Source organism: Mandrillus leucophaeus, unplaced genomic scaffold, assembly GCF_000951045.1.
Source record: "Mandrillus leucophaeus isolate KB7577 unplaced genomic scaffold, Mleu.le_1.0 Scaffold55, whole genome shotgun sequence".
Classification (NCBI taxonomy): Eukaryota; Metazoa; Chordata; class Mammalia; order Primates; family Cercopithecidae; genus Mandrillus; species Mandrillus leucophaeus.
In genome coordinates, this window is record NW_012105919.1 from 1,335,352 (window position 1) to 1,346,542 (window position 11,191).

The window sequence follows — 11,191 nt, forward strand, 5'->3', positions numbered from 1 at the left end:
CTGGCTAATTTTTTGTATTTTTGGTAGAGACAGGGTTTCACCATTGTTAGCCGGGATGGTCTCGATCTCCTGACCTTGTGATCTGCCCACCTCAGCCTCCCAAAGTGCTGGGATTACAGGTGTGAGCCACCACACCCGGCCAGTATCTCCCTTTTTTAGAGCAGGAAACGGAGATGTGCAGTTTCTTATTCAGGCTCACTCAGGTGGTGGTGGAGCAGGGATGCAGTTGGCCTGCAGCCTGTGCTCCCCTATGCTTCTCTCCGTTCAGGGGCCTCCAGGAGTTTGCAGAGTGGCCCCCTAGGCAGTGGAAGGCAGCAGGCTTGGCTCTGCCATCCCCAAGGGACCTCACAATGAAGAAGCTAAGTAATGGACGATAGGAAAATGTATTCTGCTGAAAAGACAATCTTGCACACACCAAGAACAGTGTAAATTAAAACCAAACCAAAGGCTGGGTGCAGCTGTTAATGCCTCTAATCGCAGCACTTTGGGAGGCTGAGGTGGGCAGATTGCTTGAGATTAGAAGTTTGAGCCTGGGCAACATAGCGAAACCCTGTCTTTATAAAAATTACAAAAATCAGGCCAGACATAGTGATGCACATCTGTAGTTCCAGCTACTCAGGAGGCTGAGGTAGGAAGATTGCTTGAGCCAGGGAGGTGGAGGTTGCAGTGAGCTGAAATTGCACCACTGCACTCCATCCTGGGTGACAGAATGAGACCCTGACTCAAAGAAAAAGAAAAAGAAAACAAAATCAAAAACAACTCCCCCACTGCGACAAAACCTAAAAACCAAACTCAGATACCATTTTCCCCTGTCAGATTGGCAAAACTCAAAAAAACTGAAGCTGTGGGGAAATAGGCACTCACCTACATAGCTGATAAGACTAAACTGGTACAACCTTGGTGAAGGGCAACTTAGCAATTTGTATCCAGATTACCAATAAATGTGCTCTTCAACCCAGCTGTTCTACTTCCAGGAGTTGATCCTACAGAAATGCTGGCCAACATGCAAAATAATAGATTGCAGCATTGTTGGTGATAGCAAAGATGGAGACAACTTAAATGCTCATTAATAGGGAACTGGTACAATAATTATGCCACATCTATAATATAATAGTAATTATCTCCAAGAAAGGAAGAGCTGCTTCATGTAAAGACAGGCCAATCTCTAAGATATATTGTTCAGTGAACAAAATGAGGGGCAAAATAGTGTATATATTGTACATTTGTTTCCAAAAGGGGAAAGAATAATAACTATATATATATGTTTTTTACACACATATTTGCTTTTTTTCCATAGAATATTTCTCGAAAGATACACAAGAAGCCTCTTGCCAGTTGCCTCTGGAGAAGGGGACTGGTGGTAGGTGGGGGGCAAGACAGGAATGGGAGGGGGCTTTACTTATTATCTTTTTGTGCTTTTTGAATTTTGAATACAATCTCATGAATGTATTACCTATTTGAAAAATAATTTAAAACCCTGTTTAAAATATCGTAGGCCAGGCACACTGGTTCACACCTGTAATCCCAGCACTCTGGGAGGCCGAAGCGAGAGGATCACTTGAGGTCAGGAGTTTGAGACTAGCCTGGGCAACATGGTGAAACCCTGTCTCTACTAAAAAAATAAAAATAAAAAAATTGTATATCTGTGTTGTAACTTATTTTACAGTTTTACCTAGATTGCAATTTTTTAGTTGCCATTGGGAAATTGAAAAATTTCTTCTCTTTTGTATTTTTTTCCCTTGGGAATGTTAATGATTTCCAGCGTTTCTGGTGAACCAGGCTGTTAGGTGCACCAGAAAAATAAATTTAGAACAGTGTGAAGAAATTGAAGCCCTCAGCATGGCTTTTTACAGCAGCCCGGAAATTCTGAGGGTAAGAATTGTTTTGAAGTGGAACTTACTCATTAGGTATGTTTCTGTTCTTTCTGCCCTTTTAAAATATGACAAGTATAGAATAATTTCAGTACATGATTGACACTCAAGTTTAAATTTCTCCAGTACTTTTGTATCAGTGATTATTGAAATAATCCTTTAAATAATTTATTTTTATATAATTAGCTCATATTTTGCTTTTGTTGATTTTTTTCTTTCATTCATTTTGATGGTAACCAATACCTGTCTCCTGAATAAAAACAAATCTTTACTAATAACTAAAAACTTTAGAAATCATAAAAACATCTTCATGTCTGTGACAGAAATAATCTTTTTTTTTTTCTTTTTTTTTTTGAGACGGAGTCTTGCTCTGTCGCCCAGGCTGGAGTGCAGTGGCCAGATCTCAGCTCACCGCAAGCTCCGCCTCCCAGGTTTACGCCATTCTCCTGCCTCAGCCTCCTGAGTAGCTGGGACTATAGGCGCTCGCCACCTCGCCCGGCTAGTTTTTTTGTATTTCTTAGTAGAGACGGGGTTTCACCGTGTTAGCCAGGATGGTCTGGATCTCCTGACCTCGTGATCCACCCATCTCGGCCTCCCAAAGTGCTGGGATTACAGGCTTGAGCCATCGCGCCCAGCCCCCAGAAATAATCTTATTAGCCCCAAAAAGGGCTCTCTCTCAGAAACAGGCCAGAAAATAAGAGGAAATCCACTTTTTGGTTGGCAGATGACACAGGCAGTCAGGAAAGAACAGGAAATGGGAGAAGAGGGCACGGTGGTGAAAGGGCCCCTTCTCTCTGGTTGCAGTGTCTGAACCCTAAACTGAAGAAATGAGTGAGGCCACTGGCCCACATGACAGATGAGATGGAGGGTGGCAAGGCAAGACGACTTTTCAATGATTAAAAAACCATATGATAGGCTGAGGCAGGAAGATCACTTGAGGCTAAGAGTTCAAGAACCAGCCTGGGCAACATAGTGAGACCCTGCCTTACAAAGAATAAAAAAACTAGTGTGGCATGGTTGTGCATACCTGTCGTCCCAGCTACTCAAGAGGCTAAGACAGGAGGATCACTTGAGCCCAAGAGGCTGAGGTTGCAGTGAGCTAAAGGTTGCAATGAGCTATGATCACACTCCAGCCTGGGTGACAGAGTGAGACCTGGTCTCTAACAAAACAAAATAACCCCCCGCCAGAAACATATGATTATTGTCAAAGGGGTCCCTTCTCAATTTCCTTTTTATGAGGGGTACAGGGGTAGGGTGGTTCATGGCACCATTATTTGTCTGGACTTCAGTTTTTAGGATCAAGTTTAACCTTTCCCTCTCCTCTCATTTTCTCTCTCCCTCTCTTGTGTAAGTCAGCCATCCAGGCTTGTGAATTCTTCTAGTTAGCTTGAGCTCACAGTTGTCTTGAAGTAATTCCTTGGGCATCCAGGTACAGTTCTCTTTCAGCACAGTCTCTCCAAACAGGTGTATTTGTCTCCCTCCCCACATTTCCCAGTGGGCCTTTCAGAAACAGAGCTGCGGCTCTACTGGGGAGGCAAGGGCTTGTCATTGAGGAGGCTTGGGCCAGAGGCAGGAAGACCAGTTAGGATGTGGAAATCGCCTGGGCAAGGAATGGTGGCCTTCCAGCAAGGACAGGTGCAGTGAGAGTGACCAGGAGTGCAAGAACTGTGCTTCTCACAGTGCTTACGGCCGTGAAATACACAGATAATACACAATAATGACCCTGGAGCATGGAACCTTCCTGAGACTAGCTCAGTGAGCTTCAACCTGGAGGAAATGAAGATAGAAGGAAAATGCAACGTGACCTCTTTGAGTAGGACGTAGATTCAAACAGATGGAGATGGGAAGTTTTGATCAAGGAAATTCTGTTTTCTTCTTTGTGAAACCTTTAATAAGATGAATATACTCTTCAACTCAAGATCTGAAAAAGCAATGAAAATGCTTCTTTTTGTTGTACTTAACACAATTTTTTGTGGTTTCTTTTTATCTAGACACCTGATTCAAGAACAAAGGTAAGAGTGTTTTTTTTTTTTGTAAGGGAAAGTAGAAAGTTTATAATACTCTGTCTTATTTCTGAGCCCTTTTAAAGGAATACAGTTACAGTTAGAAGGGGACCTTGTTGTCAATAGCAAATACATTTGCCAAAAAGCAAGCAGAAGAGCAATAGGGAAACTCCTTAGTGGGAGTAACACTTCTGGGCTTTCCAGCTGCCTCCGTTGTTGTGGTTTTGTACTCTTCTACGGTTCAGTGACACCACTGTCGTGACCAGCAGTGGGTGTGATTGACAGATTCTGGACATTCAGGCTGTCCCTTGTTCTCTTCTTGGTCTCTTGTTGAGAAAGCTGTCCAGCTCCCAGGATGCTGCCTGTCCAGGACAGAAGCTGGCCAGTAGGTGTCCACACCATGTGGGAGGCGTGCCCCACAGTGTACCTTCAGGGCTTTATTTGAGGGTGGGTTCTTTTCAAAACCTTATCGCCCCAGCCCAGGGTTCTGCTTGGTTGTGGTCAGGATGCCAGGGTCTCTTCATGGCTATGTCAAAGGAATGTGGATCCCTCACCCCTTATTCTAGGGTCTGTAGCCTAGGCCTGCCTGTGAACACAGTCCCCATGGAGGCCTGAGTTGGTGGCTTTGTCCTAGTTTCCCAGCCTATGGAACTGGCCAGCCTAGGTTCAAACCTCAGCTTTGCCATTATTTTCTTGTCTTAGTAACACTGAGTTCTCCCTTTGTTGAGTGGATGGTAAGTATCTGTGCAGAGGCGTGATGCAGGGTCAAGTGGGAGAAGCACATGAGGTGCTGGTGTGGCATCTGCGCATGGGATGCACTTGGGATGGGGATGCACTGGCTGTGATTGACTTCACTGATGCTCTGCACACAAACGTGTTTGAAGGAGATGTTTGAAAGGAAATAGCCACGTGACTTTGGGTCTCACACAATGGTGTGTGGGGCTGGATCCCGTCTTCTGTGAAGGATGGAAAGACCTATTATGAGGAATGATGGATGTTACTGGATGTTACTTGTGTTTTCAAACTTGTTTTAGTTATAGATATCCTTTCTTAAATGCAGTCTGAAGCGGAACCCTCCCTAGAGTATAACACAGACTGAATGTGGAGCTGTGCTGGTTGGAGCAGGGATGGGGCCTGAAGCCCTCCACCTGCCCAGTCTCCTTCTCTTTCCTCTTTGGTCCCAGTAAAGAACGCTAGGGCTCCCGGGAATGCAGTGTGAAAGTCATGCAATGGGCTAGCTCTCACCTCCCTCCAATCCCTAGAGAGGGCTTGGATTCTACCACTTAAAACTGGAACCGTCTGTGGGGGCAGCAGCCCTATCAGCCTTGTTCATGATATATCCGTATTTCTAATGCAGCGTCCGGTATGTTCTGGGCACTCAGTGAGTTATGTTTTTAGTGATGAATGACTAGGAAGGAGGTGGGTCCAGTAAGTGTGGAAAGACCTATTATGAGGAATGTGATGGATGTTACTGAGAGGCTTGGAGCAGATGCCAGGCACCATTCTAAGTGCCGTACGTGTCCACCATCTTTGAATCCTCTTGGCTGTCCTAGGAGGTAGGTTCAGTTACTGTCACTCTCTGGCAGATGAGTTACAGGGAGATGAATGAGCTTGCCCACGGCTGCACAGCTGGGAAGTGGCAGAGCTGGGACAGGAATCTAGGCGGTCTGGCCCCAGGGACCTTATACTTTACCACCACACTGGGCCAGCTCTCTCTGAGCCCACGTGACAGGCTACACACACCCAGTGGACTGGGACTTCCAGCTTAGGTCTGTGTGACACCAAAGGTTGTGCTCTAAAGGACAAGCATGTAAACTAATAGCAGGAATTTGTTTAAAATTTTCTTAAGCAGATTTTAAGGTTAGAGGATCAGGAGTATAGAAATTGGGTCTAATCTCCTCACTAAGTGAAGACTGTTATGATTGCCTGGAATCATTGACAGTATCTGTGAAGCCATCAGTAAATGATTCCAGGGTAGCCCTGTAGTTTCACTGAGTATGCTGGAGTTCTTTACCAGTGTGTGGTTTGGGAATGGTATGTGGTGGAAGAGGAATCAAGGAAATCAGCATGGCCCTACCGTTTCCTTCTCGTCACTGTTGAGTGAGCTGCTGAGATGAGGGCAGCTACTGCCATTGACACCAGGACTCTCCAAAGCTCATTGATATTGAATCCTTTGGTTTTTGCCAATTCCACGGACACACCATGGAAGTGGCTTCAGCAGAGGCTGGTATGGCAGGCTATGCTCTTTCTTGGAACCTGGTGTCATTGCTGAATCAGGGGCCACTGTGCTCAGAGTAAGGAACCCGGGTTGTCCTTATGTTAAACAAGAGCTAATTGAATCGCAGCCTAGGATCCCCTCCATGCTGAAACTCTTTGGTGCGGTGTGTTATGCAGAGGGCTTCGCGGTGACTGGCGTTGCCCTTCTGCCATTCTCGTCACATGACAGCTCACATCTTTGTTACTGAGTCATGTCACTTTCTTCTGTGAGAGGTTTTGACTCGCAGGTCTTCTTGGTCATGGGGGCAGACACATAAGGACTGCTTATTTATCTCTAAAATGACTGCTTAAATACTTGGTCATTTTGAATTATAAACAGCATGGTGCATGATTAAGTTCAAAGTGGTATAAACAACTATTAATAGATACATGAGGCTCCTTCCTCAACAGTGGTTTCCAAGAATTGAAGTTTAGAGCAAATGACAGATTCATCCTATAGTGTGAGGAGGCCCAGCTACCTTTAGAGGATGGGTTGATGCCTTGCTAGTCTGCTGGCGGTGGCCATGAATGCAAAATGTCCTTTAATAGCACTGGGATAAGCAGGGCTTCCTGGTGTTGCTGAAAACGTTTGTCTGTGTCTGTTTTCTATTGCTCATAATCCTACCACCCAGAGAAACCACTGTGTATGTGTGTGTTTATGTGTGTGTGCACTTGCATTTGTGTAGAAGTTGTGTATAAATTGGGTCAAATGAATATTCGGGGGTGTGTGGGGGCTTAAGGATATGTATCCTGGGACTGTGTGTGAATGTGCATGTGTGGGTATGGAGTGTGTAGGAGTTGTGTTTTGGAGGTGAGGATATATATGTGCGCTTGACCGTGTGATGGAGTTTTGTGTGTATGTATTTGAGATATAATTCACATACCATAAAACTCACCATTTTAAAGTATACAATTCTGTGGCTTTTAGTATAGTCACAGGTTGTGCAACCATTACCACTAATTCCAGAACATTTCCATCACCCCAAAAAGGAGCCCTGTGTTAGCAGTCACTCCTCATTCTTCCCCAGCTCTGTCCCCCAGCCCCTGGCAACCACTGATCTAGTTTTCATCTCTATGGGTTTGCCAATTGGACATTCCGTATAAATGGAATTAGAAGTGTGGCCTTTCGTGTCTGGCTTTTATGACTTAGCATGTTTTCAAGATTCATCTGTACTGTGGCATGTATTAGTACTATTTTTAAGGATAAGTCATATTCCTTTGTAAGGCTAGACTTTGTATTTATCCATTCATCAGTTGATGGACATTTAGGTGGTTTTTGGTTTTAGCTATTATGATAGTGCAGCTGTGAACATTTGTGTACAAGTTTTTGTGTAAACTTTGTTATTAGAGGTAACTACTTTTAAAGTTTTGGTTATATCCTCAAGTATTTTCTTTGTGAATGTATATATGTTTATTACTTTTGCAAATGTGGATCATAGTATACACATGTTGTGTAGCATGCTTCCCCCTACTTGGCCATATATCAGGGGAGGTTTCTTTCCAGTTGGTTGTTATTTTAGCCCATCCTCCCTGGGTAGAGCGTCTTCAACACTCCTGGTCTTCGCTCTGCAGGTCCCTATCACTGTTCAGTCCGTCCTCATTCAGTCTCTAAATAAAACACTCACCCGACGGGAAGACACTGAGGTGCTACAGCCGGCTCTCGTCAATGCTGGACACTTTCACCTTTGCATGAATGTTGTTCTTGAGGTAGGTGCCGAATTTGGCTTTGAGAGCTTGTCTGTGGCAGACTTAAGCCTCCTGTCGTGCTGGGGTAACTGGATGCCGTCCGAGGACACTCTGTCCTAGCCTGTGGTGTGGCTTTACCTGGCTTGGCTGCCTGCTTGCCTTTCTGCTGTCTCATCAAAGGACACCTCTTGTCTCCACAAACCTAGTGACTTGCCGGAATACATCAAAATATTTTTGTTGTTGCTGTTTTTGTTTTAACATGTTTCCTCTGCAGAGATAGGCTTATTACATTCTGCTTGGACCAGCTTATGTGGAACTTCTGTAATTGGGCAGAGTGGCTCAGATGACCTTGTCTGCTAGGGGTGGTGCTGAGGGAACACCTCTCGTAATCCAACTGGACAGCAGAGCAAGGCTTTAACACATGGAGAAATGGGGAAAGATTTGCTATCTGTGGGTATTTTCAGTTATTCATACAGCTTCTGAAATGTAATGGAACAGGTATATTAGGAGTATCATTTTTTTTTAGGTAAAATACAGCCTCACATACACAGATAGAGGTGAAGTCACCAAAGCTGATCTGTCATTCCTTCTGGGGACAGTTAGCAGTGTAGTGGTCCCACTGCAGCAAAAGTTTGAAATTCATTTTCTTCAGGTAAGGTTGATCAATTTGGCATAAGTATTTAATTGCCAAGTTAAAAAGAAATAATGACTTCTTAGTGGATAAAACTGAATTTCTAAGTATTACATCCAAGCCTTTGTAGTGAACAGAGGGCTTTGTGTAGCCTGTGGCATCTGTAATGAAACCAAGCATTCTCCTTGTATTTTTTTTCCTTTTGGGAAAAGATTCCCTTCCACGTTAGCTTGTTCTTTTACAGTATGATGTACTCCTACACCTGGCAGATGTATTTATAGTTCTGAGTAGGGAGGGAGAAATTATTTTGTTGGTTGTTAATTCCAGATTTTATTATGAAAGAAGCATTTTTCTCCCTGCCATTTCCTTATTAAAATGAGAATTATTTGGGGGCATTTCTACACTGTCTTTCAGGAAAATACCAAGCCAGTCCCTCTCAGTGGAAACCCTGGTTATGTCGTGGGGCTCCCGTTAGCTGCTGGATTCCAGCCTCATAAGGGATATCCTTTTTGGTTCTGTAGAGGGTGGATTTATTCCTGTCTCCGTGTGCGTGGGCTGCACTGCTTTTTATCGCCGAGGCTCCCCTGGGCTGCTTGTGGGAAGAAGAGAGCAGTCCAGGCCGAGCTTCCTGCAGGTGGCTCTGGTGGGCGGCCAGTCTGGCTACACAGCAGGTGGGCTGGGGGGAGACTGGCAGTTGGGGGTGAGACAGCACATCCTGGGAAAATGTCAGGTTTTTTTTTTAAATCTCCTTTTTTTTTTCCAGCCTGCCATTAAGCCACAAAATATGTCAGTGTTTTACAACGAAAATCTTAAGAGAGAAAAGTTGACATTTAAACGTTTTTAATTTCACATTTAAACAATTTTGAAGGGCCAGTTTCTGATAATTTTTCTTCTGAGAATCCACTTACTGAGGAAAATAGGACTACTTTTTTGCCCACTCCTGGGAAATAGCTGTCAAAATCACAGAGGCCCAGAAAAAGTGTATTTGGGTCTCCCTCATGTCACACAGTGACACTGTCTTCTTACCTGAGAATCAGGCTGCTCTACCACTAGGCAGTTGTCCCTTAACTGTCTGTGAATGTCTGGGATTATTCAGACCACGAACAGATACAGACAGTTTACTATTCTTCATAGCACAGCTGAGCAAGACTGCTTAGCACTGGAGGGGGTCCGGACCCCAGTATTATTTGGTTACACTATGCAATCTGGCTGTAAACTAAGGTAAAAGAGTCACTTGTTTCTATTTGAACTTGTGTTGATCAGAAAACAAAGCATTCTCACTTTTCCCCATTTTAATCAAATCTCTGCATCAGCTGATGAGCTCATATGAAAGCCACATATAGTATATCATCATGCATGAATAGTAGCAAAACTGTTACAATCATTTTTGTTATTAAATGTGGCAAAGCAAAAATTTCAAGGCTTTGTGTGTTTCTTTTTTTAAGAGATGGGGTCTCGCTCTGTCTCCTAGGCTGGAGTACAGTGGCGCCATTATAGCTCACTGCAGCCCTGACCTCCTGGGCTCAAGGGATCCCATCTCCCAAGTAGTTGGGACTACAGGCACGCACCACCACACCTGGCTTTTTTTTTTTTTTTTTTTTGAAACGGAGTCTCGCTCTGTCACCCAGTGGTGCAATCTCAATTCACTGCAACCTCTGCCTCCAGGTTCAAGCAATTCTCCTGCCTCAGCCTCCTGAGTAGCTGGGACTACAGGTACGTGCCAACATGCCCAGCTAAATTTTGTAATTTTAGTAGAGACAGGGTTTCACCATATTGGCCAGGCTGGTCTAGAACTCCTGACCTCAGGTGATCTGCCTGCCTTGGCCTCCCAAAGTGCTGGGATTACAGGTCTGAGCCACTGTGCCTGGCCTGTATGTTTCATTTTTAAGGTTGTTTAGAATTTGAGTTCACAGTAAAAATATTTCCCCTGAAAATATTTCCTATGTTTCTGCATTTTAATATACACAGCACACCAAAACCAGGGAGAGGAAATCTGAATATAATCTGCTTTCATCTTACCAAATATGTACATAATGTAAAATATCAAACAGCGCTGCATGGCTTGTTATAAAAACAGTTCTTACCCTCATTTGCCCCACCTTGGAGGCAACCACTTTCAACTCTGATTGCTGTTTTTTTCAAAATCTACCCCCAAATCTTGAAATATCCTGCATATAATGCTACTTCTTGATTTTTTTGGTTTTATGAATTTTTTATTGAGTTTCCATTAAGGAAGACAAAGGTTGGCTCTTTCCTCTTCATCCCCTACCTCATGACCCACACACTTCCCACATCTTCCCAGGGTCATTGGATCATTATTTTGTTTAGACCAATATTTACCCTTTACTTATTATTTTTTGAGACAAGGTCTCACCCTGTTGCCCAGGCTGGAGTGCAGTGGCGTGATCAGGGTCACTGCAGCCTGGGCCTGCAGGCTCAAGCTATCCTCCTGCCTCAGCCTCCTAATAGCTGGGCCCACATGCGAGTGCCATCACACCTGGCTAATTTTTTAAATTTTAGTAGAGACGGGGTCTCCCTGTGTTTCCCGGGTTGGTCTCGAACTCCTGGGCTCAAGTGCTCTTCTTGCTTCAGCCTCCCAATATGTTGGGATTACAGATGTGAGCCACTACATCCAGCCACCATTTACATTATTATTATTGTTATTTTATTTATTTATTTATTTATTTATTTTGAGACGGAGTCTCGCTCTGTCGCCCAGGCTGGAGTGCAGTGGCGCGATCTCG

At 44.1% G+C, this 11,191-nt stretch overlaps 1 protein-coding gene across 1 annotated transcript in view; it reads left to right on the forward strand.

The window, feature by feature from the left end:
• The window catches only part of TCTN1 (tectonic family member 1), a 37,590-nt gene that overhangs the window by 20,285 nt on the left and 6,114 nt on the right, over positions 1–11,191 (forward strand). The window contains exons 6-11 of the mRNA XM_011997876.1: positions 1,763–1,872; positions 3,863–3,883; positions 7,703–7,837; positions 8,343–8,468; positions 8,862–8,947; positions 9,528–9,668. Coding sequence (XP_011853266.1) covers positions 1,763–1,872; positions 3,863–3,883; positions 7,703–7,837; positions 8,343–8,468; positions 8,862–8,947; positions 9,528–9,668 — 619 coding nt within the window. The remainder of the gene's footprint in view (positions 1–1,762; positions 1,873–3,862; positions 3,884–7,702; positions 7,838–8,342; positions 8,469–8,861; positions 8,948–9,527; positions 9,669–11,191) is intronic.